The sequence below is a fragment of the Scyliorhinus torazame genome, chromosome 10 (assembly GCF_047496885.1).
Source record: "Scyliorhinus torazame isolate Kashiwa2021f chromosome 10, sScyTor2.1, whole genome shotgun sequence".
NCBI lineage: Eukaryota > Metazoa > Chordata > Chondrichthyes > Carcharhiniformes > Scyliorhinidae > Scyliorhinus > Scyliorhinus torazame.
Window position 1 is genome coordinate 110,940,857 of NC_092716.1, and position 23,350 is coordinate 110,964,206.

General features: G+C 43.2%; 1 protein-coding gene across 3 annotated transcripts in view; it reads right to left on the reverse strand.

The window, feature by feature from the left end:
• sf3b3 (splicing factor 3b, subunit 3) overlaps window positions 1-23,350 on the reverse strand; it is a 57,222-nt gene that overhangs the window by 15,370 nt on the left and 18,502 nt on the right. For all 3 annotated transcript variants that reach the window (XM_072518603.1, XM_072518602.1, XM_072518604.1), the window contains exons 9-18: window positions 22,359-22,462; window positions 19,418-19,583; window positions 19,020-19,115; window positions 17,689-17,761; window positions 12,692-12,843; window positions 10,518-10,673; window positions 9,246-9,401; window positions 5,563-5,706; window positions 4,302-4,424; window positions 3,404-3,558 (exon numbers count right to left, since the gene is read on the reverse strand). In XM_072518603.1, the coding sequence (XP_072374704.1) occupies window positions 3,404-3,558; window positions 4,302-4,424; window positions 5,563-5,706; window positions 9,246-9,401; window positions 10,518-10,673; window positions 12,692-12,843; window positions 17,689-17,761; window positions 19,020-19,115; window positions 19,418-19,583; window positions 22,359-22,462 (1,325 nt within the window). The remainder of the gene's footprint in view (window positions 1-3,403; window positions 3,559-4,301; window positions 4,425-5,562; window positions 5,707-9,245; window positions 9,402-10,517; window positions 10,674-12,691; window positions 12,844-17,688; window positions 17,762-19,019; window positions 19,116-19,417; window positions 19,584-22,358; window positions 22,463-23,350) is intronic.

Genomic DNA, 23,350 nt, shown 5'->3' on the forward strand with positions numbered 1-23,350 from the left:
CCCTTCGGCCCTCCAAGCCCGTGCCGACCATGCTGCCCGACTAAACTACAATCTTCTACACTTCCTGGGTCCATATCCCTCTATTCCCATCCTATTCATGTATTTGTCAAGATGCCCCTTAAATGTCACTATCGTCCCTGCTTCCACCACCTCCTCCGGTAGCGAGTTCCAGGCACCCACTACCCTCTGCGTAAAAAACTTGCCTCGTACATCGACTCTAAACCTTGCCCCTCTCACCTTAAACCTATGCCCCCTAGTAATTGACCCCTCTACCCCGGGGAAAAGCCTCTGATTATCCACTCGGTCTATGCCCCTCAATTTTGTAGACCTCTATCAGGTCGCCCTTCAACCTCCTTCGTTCCAGTGAGAACAAACCGAGTTTATTCAACCGCTCCTCATACTAATGCCCTCCATACCAGGCAACATTCTGGTAAATCTCTTCTGCACCCTCTCTAAAGCCTCCACATCCTTCTGGTAGTGTGGTGACCAGAATTGAACACTATACTCCAAGTGTGGCCTAACTAAGGTTCTATACAGCTGCAACATGACTTGCCAATTCTTATACTCAATGCCCCGGCCAATGAAGGCAAGCATGCCGTATGCCTTCTTGACTACCTTCTCCACCTGTGTTGCCCCTTTCAGTGACCTGTGGACCTGTACTCCTAGATCTCTTTGACTTTCAATACTCTTGAGGGTTCTACCATTCACTGTATATTCCCTACCGGCATTAGAGCTTCCAAAATGCATTCCCTCACATTTGTCCGGATTAAACTCCATCTGCCATCTCTCCGCTCAAGTCTCCAAACAATCTAAATCCTGCTGTATCCTCTGACAGTCCTCATCGCTATCTGCAATTCCACCAACCTTTGTGTCGTCTGCAAACTTACTAATCAGACCAGTTACATTTTCCTCCAAATCATTTATATATACTACAAACAGCAACGGTCCCAGCACTGATCCCTGTGGAACACCACTGGTCACAGCCCTCCAATTAGAAAAGCATCCTTCCATTGCTACTCTCTGCCTTCTATGACCTAGCCAGTTCTGTATCCACCTTGCCAGCTCACCCCTGATCCCCTGTGACTTCACCTTTTGTACTAGTCTACCATGAGGGACCTTGTCAAAGGCCTTACTGAAGTCCATATAGACAACATTCACTGCCCTACCTGCATCAATCATCTTAGTGACATCCTTGAAAAACAAGTTAGTGAGACACGACCACCCCTTCACAAAACCATGCTGCCTCTCACTAATACGTCCATTTGCTTCCAAATGGGAGTAGATCCTGTCTCAAAGAATTCTCTCCAGTAATTTCCCTACCACTGAAGTAAGGCTCACCGGCCTGTAGTTTCCTGGATTATCCTTGCTACCCTTCTTAAACAGAGGAACAACATTGGCTATTCTCCAGTCCTCCGGGACATCACCTGAAAACAGTGAAGATCCAAAGATTTCTGTCAAGGCCTCAGCAATTTCCTCTCTAGCCTCCTTCAGTATTCTGGGGTAGATCCCATCAGGCCCTGGGGGCTTATCTACCTTAATATTTTTTAAGACACCCAACACCTCGTCTTTTTGGATCTCAATGTGACCCAGGCTATCTACACACCCTTCTCCAGACTCAACATCTACCAATTTCTTCTCTTTGGTGAATACTGATGCAAAGTATTCATTTAGTACCTCGCCCATTTCCTCTGGCTCCACACAAGATTCCCTTGCCTATCCTTCAGTGGGCCAGCCCTTTCCCTGGCTACCCTCTTGCTTTTTATGTACGTGTAAAAAGCCTTGGGATTTTCCTTAACCCTATTTGCCAATGACTTTTCGTGACCCCTTCCAGCCCTCCTTGCTTAAGTTCCTTCCTACTTTCCTTATATTCCACACAGGCTTCGTCTGTTCCCAGCCTTTTAGCCCTGACAAATGCCTCCTTTTTCTTTTTGACGAGGCCTACAATATCTCTCGTTCTCCAAGGTTCCCGAAAATTGCCGCATTTATCCTTCTTCCTGACAGGAACATGCCGGTCCTGAATTCCTTTCAACTGACACTTGAAAGCTTCCCACATGTCAGATGTTGATTTGCCCTCAAACATCCGCCCCCAATCTATGTTCTTCAGTTCCCGCCTAATGTTGTTATAATTAGCCTTCCCCCAATTTAGCACATTCACCCTAGGACCACTCTTATCCTTGTCCACCAGCACTTTAAAACTTACTGAATTGTGGTCACTGTTCCCGAAATGCTCCCCTACTGAAACATCTACCACCTGGCTGGGCTCATTCCCCAATACCAGGTCCAGTACCGCCCCTTCCCTAGTTGGACTGTCCACATATTGTTTTAAGAAGCCCTCCTGAATGCTCCTTACAAACTCCGCCCCGTCTAAGCCCCTGGCACTGAGTGAGTCCCAGTCAATATTGGGGAAGTTGAAGTCTCCCATCACCACAACCCTGTTGTTTTTACTCTTTTCCAAAATCTGTCTACCTATCTGCTCCTCTATCTCCCGCTGGCTGTTGGGAGGCCTGTAGTAAACCCCCAACATTGTGATTGCACCCTTCTTATTCCTGATCTCTACCCATATAGCCTCACTGCCCTGAGGTGTCCTCCCGCAGTACAGCTGTGATATTCTCCCTAACCAGTAGCGCAACTCCGCCACCCCTTTTACACCCCCCTCTATTCCGCCTGAAACATCTAAATCCTGGAACGTTTAGCTGCCAATCCTGCCCTTCCCTCAACCAGGTCTCTGTAATGGCAACAACATCATAAGTTCCAAGTACTAATCCAAGCTCTAAGTTCATCTGCCCTACCCGTAATACTTCTTGCATTAAAACATATGCACTTCAGGCCACCAGACCCGCTGTGTTCAGCAACTTCTCCCTGTCTGCTCTGCCTCAGAGCCCCACTGTCCCTATTCCCTAGTTCTCCCTCAATGCTCTCACCTTCTGACCTATTGCTCCCGTGCCCACCCCCCTGCCATACTAGTTTAAACCCTCCCGTGTGACACTAGCAAACCTCGAGGCTGGTTGGAAGATTTACTACCATCTCCGTTAGGGTTATTAATCAGGTTGCAGCAAAGTTGTCACAAGGTGGTTTGCAATTGATTGCATAATATACTGAGCCATGAGGTTATAATCAGCAGCAAAGCGGAGTTTACAAAGCTCTCTTCTAGCACCTGTGCTTTAGCTTGTACGCTAAGGCTGAAGTCGCCAAGTCCTGAATCTGCGTTCGTATCCTATTTTGAGATTATTGAAAGCCTTGAGAAACACACTGTCAAACACTTGAGTGATGATTCAACAACAGATCCTTGCTGGACACTAATGGGGAAAGAGATGGAATTTCCCCTTGTCTTCTTTCATTCAAACTATCATGAAATTGTGCCACCATTTCATTGTTCAGGTTGGATTTTTTTGGTGAACCCTACCTCAGTGTATTGGTGGAGATTGCCACAATACCCTCAGGACACTGCTCAGAGGCAAAGCCAGATGCATATTCCAGAGTTTCATAGGACAGAGGTGTCAGATGGAAGCGGGATTGGTAAGAGTAGCTTAGCCACGACCTGCTGGACATGGCCAAAACCTACATGGGTAAAGGAAACAAATAAAGAATAAAAAAAAACAACTAACACCAAGAGAATAAACTGCATGGGATCAGTGACACGTAAACTTTAAATCAGAAACATTGCAGTAATCATAAGTTATCAGGTGAAACACAGACTGAATGCATCATCATTTTAAAGTTCACTTTCGAGGATTGGACGATAATGACTTCATTGAATATCATCTGAACCATTATACTACTCTTTCCACACTTCCCCCTTTCACAAGATTCCAAGATCACACAAAAAAGGCCACTGGGACCTCCAGTTTGGTAAAATTGCTTCTATATATCCAGACAGAGTACAATAGCAAATTCAGATAGCCAAATACTTTGCACAGATGCATGGGCAGCTAACAAATGGTTTTGGTTCCCAGCATTATTAGAACAGTGGAATACACTAGGGATAGGAAGAAATCCTTCATAGTACATAAAAGGACGAAAGTAACTTGGAAGCAAATCGTGAACAATTAATCAAACTCTGTGGGAAGTTTAATGCAAAGAAAAATCAGGAAGAAGAAATACTAAGTGTCAGAACTAACTGACATTTTCCACTCGCGGTATAGTTTCCTTCAGGTAGCTAGACCTGCATTTTGATAATCCTTTGCTTAAGATTACAGCCCATGATCAGCATGTGCTACCGAAAGTGATACTCGCAATTTTCGTGTCATTATCGTCCAGCCCATCAGTTTCTGGAAGTCAGGGATATAATTGTGCGCACTCACCGCTTCTTGCCCTTGCATCCTGACTCTGAAAAGCTTGACAGGCCGTGATCCGAGATACCTGGTCCGTGTGTCAGACAAGTCTCCAGTGACTGGGTCCAACACTGTCCTTAATAATACTCCGTTCTGAGATAACCACAGAAGAATCTTAGAATATATTATGCCAGCAAAGCAGATACTTGGCTAGGACAAAGCACATAGAAATGCAGAATACACGAGCCTTGCTGTCAGTGGTCTTATATAAATAAAGCAGCCCCTCGCCCTGGGCAAAAATGCTGAGTTGGAGTGAACCCTGCAACAATGTGATAAAATCAAGGCAACAACTAAACACTCGCACAGCAAACCTTGATTTTAACTGTGTTCCCAGGACATGGCATTGGCATAAAGTTATGGAGTAGATGCTAAGGACTAGATCCCCAGTGAAAAGAGGGGAATGAAAGAGTCAAAAAGTCATTTGTGAGCATCTCCAAGCAGCAGGTTACAGATAAGTTTAAGAGGAGTGAGAAGCAATTAATCAATACACCCTCTTCCACATGTTCACTGCTTGCCTCGTGCTGCTCCATAATTTAATTTCAGGAGTTCTTAAAACCCTTAAAGCCGTGAGGATCGCGTGGTTAATTATATAATTTGAACCCTTAGATTACAGCCTTCCATTGGACGGTACAGTATTTTGGCATGATTGGTTGATACTTTATGTTTATCCACTGCACTATGTCCCCCCCCACTCCGTATTTATTTAAATGCTCTCCCACAACACATCCTTTATCCCCCATTAATTGAGCCAAGATCCTCTTAAATAAATAACTATTAACCTCAATTACCCGGTGTAGTACAAGTTCTACATTCTTGCCACTCTGATTCAAGAGGTTTCTCTTCAATTCCTTACTGGATATTTCAGCACCGTTTACATTCACGGTCTCGACATCTTCTTTACACCTAACCTACCAAACTCCTTCGTATTTTTAAAAACCTCAACAGGTCACCCTTCAGTCTTCTCTTTTCTAGAACGAGTGTAAAATTGTTTTCACAGCTTGGCATCATCTTTTGCTGGTAGCGGCGATCACTGACATGCTGCAAGATTTCACCACTATTGAATCCGTCAGTGAATGATTAACTATGGTAAATATCATCACACATTTAGGGTCTAACAGAACACAGAATTATGCAGCAAAACCCATTCCTCAGGGGTTATCAAACAGAAAACACAACACAATTCATACCCAGTAACACTCCCCTGACCCAGATACCTGTTGTGTTTACTCACCTGTAAACCAATATTTAAGTACAAGAAGCCAATGGAACCCTTCTCTCCCAGCTCATCCTGTTTCTCTGCACCTCCCATCTCAACTATACAGAGAGATTCAGGCTGTGCAGGAAGGGCTTGCATACTGAGAGGCTGCAGACAATCCTGAGAATGACATGAAGACGAGGTTAATATAGCTCCCTAAATACGATAATTGGTGTGATATGAGTAATGTGGGCCAGGGCCCAGGCTCAATCACTGATCTGTGTAGTTAACATTGTTAAAAGATTTTGAACATTACAGACCAGTTCCTCATGTAAACGTAGTCTAGGAGTCACTGGCAATGTTCCCTCTAATTTTTCTTTATTGTGCACAGCCTGTTTGCTGCACTGCGTGGTCCCTGTAAGATTACTATGCACTTGTGCTCATGAGCACCTTAATGGGAAAGTTGGTTATGTGCAGCCCATCTGTTGTACTGCACAACTAGAGGGAACGCCAATTAGTGGGCTGAGTGAGAGAAGGGAGCATAAAGCCAACAGATTTTGATTACATCATTGTGCATTTGAGGTGCAGAACGATGACAAAGAAATATACAGTGATAAGAGGGCAAAAGATTAATTCAAAATGTTACCTGACAAATGTATTTTCTTTCCTAATTTGAGAAATCATAGCGGAAGACCAAGGCCGGCAGCAGTTGGCAATGCTGATCAGAAAGCAGCAAGTTTGGGTTATAAAAGCCATTGGACTAGAAAATGTGAAAAAGGGAGAATAAAAATATATATATTTTTTTAAATGAAAGCCATTGGACTGTAGAAAGGGATGGCTGAGGTGATGCTTTTTAGTACTGCAGCCCAGGAAAACAAAGTTAGAATGGGAGCCTGCAATGATGAGCATTGATTTCAAAGCAGCATGGATGCAAAGAGAAAAGTAAGCTTTGGAGTAACATGGGCAATTTCTTCACTCAGAGGGTAGAGTGTGTCTGGAATGGGCTGCCAGAGGTAGTAGTAGAGGCGGGTACAATTGTGTCTTTTAAAAAGCATTTAGATAGTTACATGGGTAAGATGGGTATAGAGGGTTATGGGCCAAGTGCAGGCAACTGGGACTAGCTTTATGGTTAAAAACTGGGCGGCATGGACTGGTTGGGCCGAAGGGCCTGTTTCCATGCTGTAAACTTCTATGATTCTATGGGAGTCCTGACCACAGGAGGAAATAAAATAGAGGTCGACTCAACAAAATTTCAAACAGAAGGACTGGAAGTGATTGATCGAAGGGGAAAATCAGGTAAGCTTTTTCTTGTACAAGAGGTATTCAAAAAGCTTTACCAAATATGAGCGCATTGTTTCTGCTCCAAGTGTGCGCAGGTTTTAACAGTTAGAAAGCTTTTGGCCGCATGGTGGCACAGTATTAGCACTGCTGCCTCGCAGCACTGAAGACCTGGTTTCGACCCCGGACTTGAGTCACTGTCCGCGTGGAGTTTGCACATTCTCCCAGTGTCTGCGTGGGCCTCAACCCCACACTCCAAAGATGGGCAGTGTAGGTGGATTGGCCATGCTAAATTGCCCTTTAATTGGAACTGTTTATTAAGTTAGACAACGTTGAGTGGAAATGGCATTTAGTAAGAGGAAACGTTACGATCAAGGCAGTTTTATGGGGTGTCGCACTTGAAGTTAGAGGAGATAGTGGGATCAAATAATGTTGACAAATAAGGGACACAGTATTAAGTAAACACAAAGGTGGGAGACACACATAACATTTTGTTCAATTTTATGCTGTGACTGTTTATACTGTGACTGTTCCCCCTCTACCTTGATCCTTTTTTAAAACATCCAAAATACTTTGTCCCACTGCAACACTCCACCCCCTCCCCTATCAAATTGGGCCGTTGGTCACTTGTTTAGTTTTGCTTTCACTGAGCATCGACCTTTGTTCTATTAACACCTTCTGATATCTTACTACTGTGCCACTAGTAACACCTTCAATAGCCCTTCACACTGCCATTAACACTTCCTGTCTCATGACCTACATATCTTTGTTGCAATCCCTCCAAGCACTGATCTGCTCCGCTCCTGGTACTCTACCCCTTCATAGAACATACAGTGCAGGAGGCCAATCGGCCCATCTGGTCTGCGCCGACCCACTTAAGTCCTCACTTCCACCCTATCCCTGTAACCCAATAACCCCTCCTAACCTTTTTGGTCACTAAGGGCAATTTATCATGGTCAATTCACCTAACCTGCACGTCTTTGGACTGTGGGAGGAAACCGGAGCACCCGGAGGAAACCCACGCAGACATGGGGAGAACGTGCAGACAATCGAACCTGGGATCCTCGCGCTGTGAAGTCACTTGTGCTACTGTTGGATTATATATAGTATATAATCCAACTCGTATCCCTCTCTGTAGCTCTGAAGAGTCATACAGACTCAAAATGTTAACTGTTTCTCTCTCCGCAGATACTGCCAGACTTGCCAAGATTGTCCATCATTTTCTGTTTTTGTTATAAATGTTGGGGGGTTATTCAACGAAAAGATTAATCTGAAAAAATGAGTTAGGATTACAAGGTCCAAGTCGAAAAGCTGACCAGTATTTTGTGTATAATTTCACTACAAGTAATCTAATTAACAGCTCTTTAAAGGAAGAATGACGCTAGTGGTGCAGTTCGTCTCGTACTTCTATCATTTTGGTATTTAGTGGCAGGAATGCAACATTAGGTTTCAAGTTTCTCATCTCCCAACAGTGCTGACTGCAAGAAATCACCACATAATATTCTGAGTGAAGTGTTCCACCCCTAAATTGTAAGAACAAACTCCCAATCAGCTTCCTGGAAGAGTTCCCAACACCAAACTTGTGAGTGGAAGACAGTCTGATGTTGCTACCAACTTTGCCATATGGTCTAGGTTTCAACAGTTACCAAATACCAGACTAGTCTCATTAGCAGCTGAATGTGCTTCTGTGGAAATACCAGGACCAGGCTTGCAAGAAGCACCCACCAAACCTGCAATCTCTACCACTTAAACAGCCATGGCAGTGGATGCATAGCAACACCACCCTGCAAGTAACCCCTCTCCATGTCACACCACATCCCGAGTTGGAAACATGTCACCATCCCTCCATTGCCACTGGGCCAAAATCCTGGAACTCCCCGTTGAACTGCGCTGTGGATGCGCCTGCACCACACTGACTGCAGCGATGCAAGTAGGAGGCTCACCACCACTTTCTCAAATTAGGGATGGGAAATAAATGCTGCAGCAAAGTCCACATCCCATGGGCAAAAAACATTTTATAACATATATTTTTTAAAGGAATGGGGATCAGTAAAAGTGCATTGAGGTTTTATAAAAAATCATTCAAGACATGTGGGCCCCTAATTGCCCTAGAACGGAGTGTATTTCAGGGCATTTAAGAGTCAGCAACATTGCTCTAGGTTTGGAGTCAGATGTAGGCCAGACCAGGTAAGGATGGCAGATTTCCTTCCCTAAAGGACATTAGTGATCCAGATGGGCCTTTATAACAATCAACAATGGTTTCATGGTCATCATTAGACTTTTAAAATTCAAATTTCACCATCTGCCATGGTAGGATTTGCAGCTGGGTCTCCTATGCCTCTGGATTACTAATCCAGCGATACCACCACACCACCGACCTCCCCAACTACGACCCAGTACATCTAATCAACTTTACCGAAAGGCAATTGGGTAAAACTTACCGAAGGGTCCAGAGAAATAATTCGGACAGTGTTGTCTATGAGACCAACAGCCAGAAATCGAGAACGCTGTTCCCCTGGAGGGACATTTGCTAAACTCATGCAGACCACATCAGTTGACATCTCTTTCCGTTCCGTGTACTCATTGAGTTGTCCAGACTGCAAACAAAATTTTGCAAAAGTAACACTTGAAAAATCTGGTGCACAATCCTGTTTCACAGCACATCGCAGAGACAGTTTAACATAACAGGATCAGGCTTATGATTATAACATTAACCATCAACTACTAAAATAATCAGTTCAGATACAATTTAATCCCAAAAAAATGCAAATGTTTAAATTCCACGCACCCACTCCTTCTGCTCTTTTCTCACGCCCCCATTCTCAAACATATCTTCCTGCCTGATGGAACTTAAATCAATGCCGACTAAACATGCAATCTTTTAAAATCTGGTTTCTTCTTCCTCCTGACTCCTACCTCCTAGATGTGAGAATATGTTTCATAAATTAATCTTGAACCTACTGAAAACCAAATCTGAAAATTGTCTTTTCATTTTTGCTAAGTAGTAGCAGCACAGGGCTAAATCATTGGCTTTGAAAGCAGACCAAGGCAGGCCAGCAGCACGGTTCGATTCCCGTAACAGCCTCCCCGAACAGGCTCCGGAATGTGGCGACTAGGGGCTTTTCACAGTAACTTCATTTAGAACATAGAACAATACAGCGCAGTACAGGCCCTTCGGCCCACGATGTTGCACCGAAACAAAAGCCATCTAACCTACACTATACCATTATCATCCATATGTTTATCCAATAAACTTTTAAATGCCCTTAATGTTGGCGAGTTCACTACTGTAGCAGGTAGGGCATTCCACGGCCTCACTACTCTTTGCGTAAAGAACCTACCCCTGACCTCTGTCCTATATCTATTACTCCTCAGTTTAAGGCTATGTCCCCTCGTGCTAGCCATTTCCATCCGCGGGAGAAGGCTCTCACTGTCCACCCTATCTAACCCTCTGATCATTTTGTATGCTGAAGCCTACTTTGAAGCCTACTTGTGACAATAAGCGATTTCATTCATTCATGTAGAACTGAGTCATTATTGCTGAGGAGTCTCTGGCACCTCCTGGTGGCTTGTTTTAAGAAGGACGGATATCAACCCAGGAGCAAGCCACAAACTCAAAGGGAATACTTTTCAGGTAAAATGAGATGTTGGCAACTATATGTTGAGAGCAGGGATTTCTAACTCTTAAATCTGATATAATGACGCGTGCTCACCGGATCCATCTCAAAGTAGACCAGTTCCCCGCCGGTCAAAGCAATCACCACCTGCCGCTGGTTCACAGCACATTTCACAATCGTCTTTTTACCAGGGGTCTTCCACTCATTGACTCTCTTATCAGCACGGATGTGACGGATTCCATCGGGGTACACCTAAAAACCACAAAGGGAGCTGGACATTCCTTGGGCTACAGTGCGACGCATACATTCCTATAATGGCCTTGAATGCAACCCAACACCTCAATTTGTAAAAGGCAACAATAACAGGCCTTTGTGCACCAACACACAATATATTTTAAAGAATGCACTGAAAAATTCCTCCTCATTATTTTGGATGAGCTATCGCAGCAAGGTACCTCTGGTGAATGCAATTTGGTTCATCATAAAATTATAACACTCAGTGGAACCTAATTACTCTTAATTCAGTTGAACTTTATTTTGAATTGTTCTCTTCAAATATTTCTGATTTATTAAATATTACAGTTCCTGCTTGAATGGCGATGCTCCTAGATAATACAACATCTACTATCCCTCTTGCTCCACCGCTGATAATCCCCAGTCTAATCATGGGAAGAATTTGTTCATGGATGAGAAGCATCTTTCACTATTTTTACACTAAAAATCTCTGGTCAAGTTCACCCCTCATTGCTTAGGTCGAGACTAAAGATTTACCTTATGGATAACGAAGGCAAAAACAACAATGCTTGGAAGAGGGAGAGAGATTGGGAAAGAAAGATTATTCTCCAAAGGAAAATCTATAACGCTATTTTAACTATTAAAACAGATGCCTGTGGGCGACACGGTGCCTACGGGTTAGATCCCAGCTGCATCAATGTGGAGTTCGCACATTCTCCCCGTTTCACCCCCACAAACCAAATATGTGCTGGTTAGGTGGATTGGCTACGCTAAATTGCCCCTTAATTCGGAAAACAACATTTGGGGATTCTAAATTTAATAGCAAATAACAGATGCCTAATTGAATGCCTTTTGAAAGAGGTGGGGGCAAAATCAACAATTTAAAATGCACCTTTTCTTTCTAAAGGAACGCCACCTCAATAAAGTAAGTCATGTTCTGGCACGCATTGGAACAGTAGGCTATTCGGCTGCTCGAACAGGTACCATCAGACAATATCGCTGGTCGGGACTCTGGACTCCTCCCACAAACTTTTCTTAACTAAAACACATCACTCTTTATATTTTATACTCAAAGGAATACAATTCTACCCGCAGATCCTGTCCATGCAATTTAGCCCTTTCAGCCAAAGCATCATTCTGAGAAATTGCTACTACACCCTCCCCCCAAGGCCAAAATATCCATTGACGTAGTGGTCAGAACTCTAACAAACTCCAACCATAGCTCCAGCTAACTATATAACTAACCACATTGCATTCCAGACTGCTTGAGGTAGCGGCAAACATTCTATTAACCTTTTTAATTATTTAATCGATACTGTAGAGCGTTCTAATTAACACCATATGTTTTAGCAAAATACCATAACAAGACTGTGAAACTATCATTACAACAAAATGTAAATGTTCAATTTTCACTCAGATTTTAGCGCAGTGCTGCGGATGTAAATTTTTAAATTAAGGACTATAGTGTTAAAGAAAAACAGCTGTACAAGTACGGATTCTGCTCTGCCACCCGGAGGAATTTTGACTGGGGAAGTAGCTGTTCGGTGGATCAGTGCTGGTGGAAGGCAGAGGAACAATTTGAGATGACCAATTAAGTACACCTCACCTGAAGCTCTGTAGTTGGAGACTTGTGCACAAAAACAGAACAAATATGCTACTTTCAAAAAATAATGGCACAAATTAGATAAAATTATATACTACATGTTCTTCAGGTGAGAAGCCACAAACGGGACTGAAATAAAGGCAGAGAGATATGTAAAACTTTGAATATTGCTACTGAGTCCAGCTATTTTATGGACACCCAAGTAAATAACAGAAGCCATGCCAATATACAGGTCACAACTAGTTAGCAGATGGTGCATTTTGTATACAAGTTGTACTGTAAACTAGAGGAACAATTACATTTAGTTTATCACCCCACTAAAGGAATTGCCTCAATAAAGAACGAAGGAGCAGAAAATTAAAGAAGGAATGAGAGCTCAAACACAGCTGAATGTGGTACTTCCACCGAACCAAATCAAATTCTATACCCCTACCTGGACCAGTGCATCCTCACCAAGTAAGGAACAGGAGAGGGTGGGGGTGGTACCCAGAAATCCAGAGTCTGTCACTTCCTCTACGGTTTCACCAATAGACAGTACCAGCGTGGCATTCACGAAAGACACAATGATGTATGCATCATACTCATCTAAACACACACAAAAGAAAGGTGCAAAATACACTTGCAGGTTAACATTCAACACTATTAAAATGTATTACTGGCAAATTCAATTATGCATTTAAGAAGATTTTAAAGTCATTTACGGCACAGGCCATTCAGTCCATCAAGTCCATGTGAGCTCTCTGGACAGCAATTCAATCAGTCTCATTTTCCCACACTATCTCCGTAGCCCTGCAAGTTTAATTTCCTAACACGCTCACCCAATTTTCCTTTGAAATCATTCATCATCTGCACTTTCACCACTCTCGTAAGTGCTTTCCAGGTCCCTTGCTGTGTAAAAAAGCTCTCTCTCATATTTCCCTGCACCCATTGCCTAATACTTTAAATCTGTGCCCTAGTCCATGTACCATCAGCTAATGGGAACAACTTTTCTTTGACTGCTGTATCTAATCCTGTCATAACCATGCACACTTCTATCAAATTTCTCCTCAATCTGCTTTTCTTCAAGAACACGCCGAGTTTTTCTAACTGAACCTTATAGCTAAAATCCCTCATTTTTGGAACATTCTGGTAAATCTTCTCTACATCCTCAGGACCCTCACATTCTTCTTGAAGTATGGTGACCAGAACTGGACACAATAGTCTATTTGTGGCACAACCAGAACTTCACAAAGGCTCAGCATAACCTCACTGCTTTTGTACTTAATAGAGGAGATTTTCTGGACGTTTTTGCCTGCTGGACCTTCCGGGACCGATGACGACGATGAACCCCTGCCATGGATTTCCCGGTGACGGGGGGGGGGGGGGGGGGCACGCAATGGGAAATCCCACCGACAGCAGCAGGACCAGAAGATCCCACCACTAGCTAATGGCGGCTGTCTCCCACCGCCGAGAAATACACAGTAGGGGCATGTATTTCCACCCCCCACCCAAATCTCGCCCAGGATCCCATAGGCTTTGCTGACGACTGAACTTTAAACATCTATGCACATGAAATCTCACGTCTCTGTATATTCCTTAGAATTATGCCATTAACCTTTTACCTCTCCCTTCTGCTAAAATGCTTTACCTCATACTTTGTTGAATAAAATTCCATCAGTCACTTGTCTGCGAGCCTGTTTTAGTTAATTGGTATAATCTTCGCTATTTACCAAACTTGAGTAAAATTCAAAATTTCACACTATCCCAAAATCCAAGTCGTTCGTATCCACCATATCCGACTGACCCTTGGGGACCATTGTCTACCATCCGCCAGTGTTAAAAACAACTATTAACTGCAACTTCCTGTTTTTGTATTCAAGGTAATTTTTTTAAATCCAAGTTGACACTGGCCCTCTTTTATCAATCCATATTGACAACATCCACATATTCTCTTCATCAACCACCTCTTAATTCCCTCAAAACTCTCAATTGGCTGTTGACTTATTTCCCGGTTTACTGTTGAATATTGTGCAGGGGTACGGGGAAAAGGCAGGGGAATGGCACTCAGTCATGATGCTCATTTTGGAGAGCCAGTGCAGACATGATGGGCCAAATGGCCTCCTTCTGTGCTGATTGTTTCTAAACCCTTACCCACCACGAATGTTAAACTGACTGCCTTGTAGTTATCAGGAACAATCTTATCCTTTCTTGTTTCTAAACCCTTACCTACTACGAACGTTAAACTGACTGGCTTGTAGTTACCAGGAACAATCTCATCCTTTCTTGGACAGTTGCCACTCTCCAAATCTCTAGCTCCTGTGAGTAGCAAACATTGGAAGATTACGGCAAGCTCTTCTGCTATTGTCACCTCCAATTTCCTTTGCACCCTGGGATGCAAGCCCCCTGGGACAAGCGAGTTATCTAGTCTAAGCATAGCCAGTCTTTCTGTACATCCTGCCCATTCATTTTCACCCCATTTAATCTTCAATTGCACCTACCTTTCATCTAATTACGTTCGTTTTAAACTGTAATAATTTTTTGTATTATGTAGATTTTATTTCTATTGTGAAAATACATATTCCCACCTCACTTCAAAGTATTAGCTCCAGACTAGAACTACTGAGGACAATCAGTTTCACGGAATATAATTAATGGCTATGGGGTAGGGGAATGCGACTGAAATACATATTTGTGGTCAAGCTTGATCAATACTTGTAAAGTTGATCAGCTTTTAGTGCAATCCGTTGTCAGGTAGGGAGCCATTTTCACCAGAATACAACCAGTACTTAAACGTGGGGCCATTAGCTGAAGGCCAAAGAAAAGGGACACAAGTGTCCAGGAAAGAAACCACAGTGACTTGCGACTAGCAGGCAAAACAACAAATACTAAAAAGGTTTCTGTTGTAAGAACCGGGAAACATTTTTGTGGAGAACACTCAATTGTTGCTTACTGTGGGGGTAGCCAGGTTACACCCAAGAACGAGTAACAAGTATATTGCTAAACTGTTGGTTTACAACAAACCCCAAATTAATTCATCCGCACCTCACTAATCTGGGGCTTCCTAAACTAAACCTGTACTAAATTTTGGGATTCCTTGTACTTCCCTGGCCAGTTCGTCAAATCCTGCATTTTACACTGCCACTATTCCAAGTCATAAAACCAACCAACCAGTCTCATAACCGGTATTCTGCTGTATGAACCAAAACGCTGACATAACAAATATCGTAATAACTAATTGCATCACTGCTTAATTAAATTTCCCAAATAAGCCCCAATATCTGAAAGAGCCAAATTCCCCATACCAAATTAGAACAAATATTGCTCAGTACATACAAATATTAAAAACAATACAATCACTCCCTTAATTCCCCCCATCATCGAATTTAGTGTTGTCACTAGGATTCCAGGTGCAATTAATGCCAAAAGGAATGTCCATGTCAATTTGAACTGCGCAGAACAATCATAAATCATGCTCTTCCAAACTTGAATCACATTTAGCAAGGGTACTGTGAGCAGTAAATTACGGTCTGGAGGTTCGAATAAGTGGTTGCAATTTGAGATGATAAGAATTCTCAGAAGTAAACATTGCAACATAACAGGACTTTTTTTCTCTGTGCTGTTGGAAATGAACTACATTGGCCCAATGACAACACTGATACTGTTCATTGCTGATCCTTTTAATATTCTATTGTTGGGGTGGAAGGGGGATGTCACAATTATCCAGCCAACATCGTTTAATGTAGAATATCTGCATCGGCAGTACTTTGCTTCACGAAATCACTGGTTAGGACCGTTCTTTACAATGTCTGTCCTAAACCAGTATCCAAGAGGCCCTATCAGCAGGTACGCACCTAGAATGAGTAGCACCTTCCCCGGCCACCTGTGGGAGAGAAACAGAGGCTTGGTATTGGTAGAGATTGAGCCACCACATACCAGCCTTGGTTAGTACTGCTCTTCAGACTCAAAAGAGGACAACCAGGGTACAAACTGCAACAGCAAAAAGATCACTTGGGCTAGGCAAACTCCGCACTGTCACTCTCGCTTATCGAGCCAATGCATGCAAAATCAATGAGTAAAACAACCATGATTCTACAATTATGGGAAAGCCCGTGCCAAAATTAGAACATGTAAACATTGCTGTGATGCAATGGAGACTGTAACATCACACTTTCTCAAGGCTATTAGGGATGGGTTACAAATGATGAGCATTTTCAAATTTAATTTGAAAAAGGAACGTATTCTCATTAACAAGTCACCACTTCAGCATCCACCAGATTTCTGCAAGTATTCTAAATTATTGCACTTCAAATCAAATCTCAGAAAATGCATGCATATGGCAAACATATTCTTCTATCAAATGTTTTCCTGATATATACCTGGGTTGTGATGTTGAACCAGTCGTTATCATGCATTCCAATTTGTAAATGCAATCAAGTCTATTTTGAACTTCCACTGGGATTTATCATTAACAGGATGTGCCTAGCCAGAGAGATCATTATTGCAGTTTTCACATCTGTACATCTTTCACAAATTTCAAGAAATACAATGACAGAAATCATAGCATGCCTTCCCACATTAACCCCAATTTATGCTCCATTACTTAACCTCAACCTTGGTAACTGCGCAGAGAACAACCGAGAAATACACTGGGCTAGAATGGGAAATGCACCCGATGGCTCACTCATGTTCGCCATCCAATGGCAGTAGCTGGAAAATGCAAGTGCATGGATTTTGGATGATAGAATCATGTTCAATCACAATACCTCCCAGCCACATGGACTGCTGATATCTATCTGAGCCGGCGCACGAATAATGGCATGTAGGCAAGATGGCTGAGGGTTGACACCGTCTGTGGAATGGAATCATATGCTAGTATGAGCCAACACCACTAGGAAAGGGAAATGAAAAATTGGATAAAAACACTGAAATTAGAATCAATGTGAGGCTTTGAAAGTGATCAGAAATGCATATAATTGAAATAAACTGTATTCATTATCTCCTTTGTAAGTGTGAGGCTTCTATACAAAAATTAACCACAACTTTAGTAACCATGTTTCATATGTCAGATCAATTGAGGCTTGGTTTAATCCATTCATTACTTTCAACAATGCTTTTGATGTCTATGGATTTGATTACTTTCCAGCTGTTTCTCTGTGCTCGCTTTGTATAACTTTTATTTCAGGGTTATTGCACATGATTTTGTTTTGAGGGGGACAAACTGTAGAAAAATTGTTTAAAATTAATTCTGTAGCACCAAAGCTTGTAAACCTCCAATGTGTTAACAAAGTGTTTGTTCAACTCTGCAACGTGGACATTTGAAATAAGAATTATTGCTTTCTTCAAAAAATATTACTTTTGGAGAATTGGCTGCCAGCACTACATATTTGCTGGACACGGTTAAGTGAACATTGGCCAAACAGGTTTCTGGTCCACATATTATTCAGGTCATACCTTCCACATGTCTTCTTACAGTCCATACGGCATTAGGGTTACCGGGCAGCTCTGAGACAGCCATTTCCGATACCTGTGAAAGAACGAGAGAAACTGGGCAAATGTCCTCTACATTATTTTACAAAAGTATCTGTTCATTTTAAAGCGGGGTTCAAACAGCTCGAATTGGATCTCATAGATCCAATCCAACAGTGAGGGGGAAAAAAAGCATGTCACTAGGAAACGGAGCAAGGACACAAGATAATAGCTTCAAGTCTTCCTAATATTTAATTGGAGGAAATTTCTGCTTTCCCAACGTAAGCAGTATGATAAATCATCGGTAGCAGAGCACTCATGGACTGCTGAATCAGAGAATTAAAAACTTTCTCCAAATATTTTTCAGAGAAGAGACATGATTCACATCATTTAACCAGCAGTACAAACAGTGCTCAACCAAGCTTGATTCGTTCCTGACCAGACATTTCTACACAGGGCACGCCATCAGGAATTGAAACTTTGACCAATTATTCTGCATTATCCCTTAGTCAAGCCCACACACTTTAAAGCAAATTATAGTTTCCCAATTGGGGTGCGCTAACTAACCAGAGCAGATGAAACCTGGGACCTTCTCGTCACCAGTTGAATTACACAATGCTTCTTCTTCAAAAATATTTTTCTTGAACATTTTTTTAATGAATACAGAATAAAAAACACATCCTCAAACAAAACCACAACCTCCCACCCCCGCTAACAGCTGACAGTAACTAGCTCTTTAAAATACAGAATGAAAGGACACCATCTTTTATAAAACCCCTCAATTGCATCCCTTAACGTATACTTAATTTTCTCACGGTGCAAAAACTCTATCATAAGATCTCCCAGCCATAGCGAGGCATTGGGTGGAGAAGCCGACCTCCACTCCAACAGAACCCGCCTGCAAGCGATCAGCGAGGCAAAGGCTAAGACATCTGCAGCTCCAGCAGGGCTGACATTCCAAATAAGGCCACCAGGAGAAAGGGCTTCAATTACACCTAATGAATCGCCGAAATGGTGCTGAAGGAAAACCCAAAATCTCATCAGCTCAGGACATGCCCAGAACATATGCACATGGTTTGCCAGGCTCCTCCCACAACGCTCATACCCATCTTCCATCCCCTCAAAGAATCGACTCATCCTAGCCCTAGTTAAGTGCGCCCAGTGTACCACCTTCAACTGTATAGCCCCAGTTCAATTACAGGATGCTTCTATCGAGTTAGGACTCAGGGAACCTCTGTGGCCTTTTAAAGATACAATCACTTGCATCTTGGTGACACAGCCTGGTACAAACCAAAATAATTCCACGTATGTCATACCTCAAGACCATGCCTCAGGACTCTCAATGATGACCGCGGACCCCTCCCACAGGCAACATACAGCTGAGGTGTGTCTTCATTGGCCAGATCAGCAATCTGCAGATAAAAATAGAAGCAATAGCTAAACATCGGTGACAGACATAAAACTGTCATGACAACACACGGATGGCTGAATCAGAAAAAGATCACTTTCCTCAAATACTTTTCGGAGAAGAGACATGATTCACATCATTTAATCAGCACTACACAGTGGTCATTAATTGTGTCAAAATAAAGTACACAATTAAAACCTGCAAACCTACACAATCCAGGCAATCTAATAGTTGCTGAAACAAAGAGTCCCAACTCCATTTAAGAATGCCTACAAAGTGAAGGATTTCGAATTAATTTATTTATACCTGGCATGTCAAAATTGGTGAAAGGCTGTCTAGTTCGTCCACCAGTACCAGGTTCTTGAGAGGTCGTGGCTGAAAGAAAAAGGTATCTCCTTCTTCCAAAGGCATGGCCGAGGAGAACTCTGGCTCATCATCATCATCTCCTAGATGTGCAATCTGATAAAGGTAACTGGAACAGGAAAGGGGCAGCATTTACTGATCTGCATAACAAAAGCTTTCTGAAGAATAATTTATTCATTAACAAACAAAAATTTCTTGTTTGCGCTTGCTTGGAAACTTAAAAATCGCTTCATGGAAAGTGCAAAAAAAACCTGTGGATGTTGGGTCAATTGAAATTTAAGACTGACATAAAACCTGGGCATGAGTAATCAAGGTGAGATGGCAGGTTAAAATATATTGCCGCTATTCCTGTTTATTTTCCAATGCCTGCCGATTTTCCTGTCAAAAGCATTTTTTTTTTTAAAAAAGAGAGATTGAAGGGATGATTACCCCGTTCATTTGAAGAGGGAAGGTGGTCAGAATTAGAAAGGTGCTACTACAGAGAGGAAGGCAGGCAGGAGGTTTGAGTCTTCCAAACCTGATGTATTATTACTGGGCGGCGAATGTGGAGAAGGTATGGAGCTGGGTTAGAGGGGTTGACTCCCAATGGGTCAGAATGGAGGAACGTTTGTGTAGGGGGTCGAGATTGAAGGCGCTAGCAACAGCGCCACTCCCGACGGCCCAGAGGAGATACTCAATGAGTCCGGTAGTAATAACTTTGTTGAGAATTTGGAGGCAGTTTCCCAGTACTTCGGGTTGGGGGCAGGGTCATGGGAAATGCCGATTTGGGGGAACCATCGATTTGAGCCAGGGAATTGGGAGGGAAATTTTCAGAGATGGGAGGAGAAAGGAATTAGGACACTAAAAGGTTTGTTTCTTGGGGGTCGGTTTGCAGGATTGAAGGAGCTGGGAGCAAAGTATGGGCTGGAGCAGGGGGAAATATTGAGATACATGCAGGTTCGAGACATTGCCGGAAAGGAGATACAGCTTCCCAGTAGAGCCGGCTTCCACATTGCTGGAGGAGGTACTGACGACAGGGGGATTGGAGAAGGGGGCAGTGTCGGCGTTTACGGGGCTATTTTGGAAGAGAAGGCACCGCTGGAAGGGATCAAGGCAAAGTGGGAGGAAATTGGGAGAGGATATGGAGGAGGGGGTTCTGGTGTGAGGTGCTTCCACCTCGTGTGCGAGGTTGGGGCTGATACAGCTGAAGATGGTATATAGAGCACACCTCACAAGGGCGAGGATGAGCTGGCTCTTTGAGAGGGTAGAAGAGGTGTGTGAACGTTGCCGGGGCCCCCCCCGCAAACCACATTCATATGTTTTGGTCCTGTCCAAAGCTGGAGGATTACTGGAAGGAGGTTTTTAAGAGTAATTTCTAAAGTGGCGCACGTGAAACTGGGCCCAGGCCATCGGGAGGCCATATTCAGGGTGTCAGACCAGCCGGGGTTGGAAACAGGTGCGGAGGCAGATGTCGTAGCCTTCACCTCATTGATCGGTCAAAGGTGGATCCTGTTAGGGTAGAGATCAATCGCTTCACCCTGTGCCCTGGCGGCAGGACCTGCTGGAATTCTTGACTCTTGAGAAGGTCAAATTTGAACTAAGGGGAAGGATAGAGGGGTTCTACAACTCATGGGCATTATTCATTATGCATTCTCGAGAATTGGATTACATTGAACATGGGGGGGGGGGAAAGAGAGAGAGAGAGAGACTGTGTGTGATAATGGTGACTATGGGTGATTCCTTTTTGTCATTTGTTTACACTAACATACAGGATAATGTTTGGGGGGAGGATGGGATCGTTGTTATTGATATGGGGATTGACATTTCATTCAATACTGATTATTGTTGATTGCTGGGTGTAAATTTGGGAGGAAATGTGAAAAAGGAGGAAAATAAAAATATTTTTGAAAAAAGGATATTGTGTAATGTCAGGCATGTGGAATTAAGGTATAGGTGAACCATACGATAAGATTGAATGTTAGGACCAAATGGCTGAATAAAGTACTCCTAATCTTGTGATATGCAAAGGACGACACTCGTGAACCATAATCATACTGGTGCTCCACTCAAGTAATTGGCAGAGGGTGCATGGGGAGAACATTTACCCAGCATGTTATGGTGACTGCCAATGCACAGCCTGAAAAGACGGTGAAAGCAGACTCAATAACTTTCATAAGGAATTTGCATAAATACTTGAAAGGGAAAAATCTGCAACACTATGAGGAAACAGTAGAGTTGGATAGTTCGTTCAAAGGCAAGAAAATACTGATTAGCCACAATGCTAGTTCCATTACCACGAGCACGAAAGCTGATTCCCATGGGCCAAGTGCTGCCTAAAGCCCAGAAATCCCAATCAAAGCTCAGACAAACCATTTTATTTTAAACATTATGTAAATTGATGGGAAGCCGAGTTAAACGTTTGAGTGAGGGCACGGTGGTGCAGTGGTTAGCACTGCTGCCTCACGGCGCCAAGGTCCCAGGTTCGACCCCGGCTCAGGGTCACGGTCTGTGTGGAGTTTGCACATTCTCCCCGTGTTTGCGTGGGTTTAGTTAGCCCCACAACCCAAAGATGTGCAGGGGAGGTGGATTAGCCATGCCCCTTAATTGGAAAAAATGAATTGGGTAATCATTCTAAATTTTAGGGGAAAAAACTTTTGAGTGGGTCCCCAAGGCTTCATTATATGTATCTGAGATCCAACTGATTTATGGCACTGTTGGATGTTCTCCAAGGAAGTCAAACATTTAGACAGTTTTCATTAACAGATCCAGACCACCAGATGCTTTCAAGCAACTAATTATTCATCACCTTGTTCATGAATAGAGATATAGACGGTAAAAATAAGACAGCTATTTAATTGCTGCAACATCCACTGTGACTGTCCACTGTAAAACACTCCACACTCACTGATTGCCAAATTCTGATGCAACAAAGAGAAATCCGGTCTTCAGGACACACATGGCAGTCGACACAGGAACAGTGTCAAAATACTTCAGCCTGATTTCAGTCACCTGTAAATATGCAAAGAGCATGGCTTTAAAAAACAGTGCAGAAACTTGACTGCAGGAAAGGGGGCTAAGGAGTGAGGTGTGTGAGAGAGAGAGAGAGAGAGAGAGAGAGAGAGAGAGAGAGAGAGAGAGAGAGAGAGAGAGAGAGAGAGAGAGAGAGAGAGAGAGAGAGAGAGAGAGAGAGAGAGAGAGAAACAGTGATACATACATCAGATACAAAAGGACCATGGAGTCGCTGGTTGGGCTGCGCCCGCCTGAGTCCTGATCTTTAGGCCCTTTTCACTTATTTTTTGTGGGGAAAATTGCATGAAACGTTGTCCCTCTTGAGAGTAGAAGATGGAGAATGGCTAAGAACCTGTGGATAAATTAGGAGGAAGGATTCGAGCGCTAGTTCAAGCACAATGAAGGGTGTGGGCAGGGAAGTTAGGCGCGGGGGGGCGGGGAGAGGGATATTACGGTAGATACATTGACGGAGGCGAGGTATTGAAAGGGGTGGAGGTCGCACTGTCGAGGCCACCACGCCTGAAGCCAAAATGGAAGATCAGAATTGATCTGTGGAGGACCTTGAGAACTGGTCTTGATATAATATCTTTGTCACAAGTAGGCTTACATTAACACTGCAAGGAAGTTACGTGAAAAGCCCCTAGTCACCATATTCCAGCACCTATTCGGGTATACAGAATGTCCAAATTACCTAACAAGCATGTTTTCCGGGACTTGTGGGAGGAAACCGGAACTCCCGGAGAAAATCCACGCACATTTAGGGAGAATGTGCAGTCTCCGCACAGACAGTGGCCCAAGGCATGAATTTATTTTTTTAAAAGTTCACGGACAGGTTGTAAGTTGGTTCCGCTGTTGACGACAGCCCTGCTTCCGTTCTCCCCAAAGAAC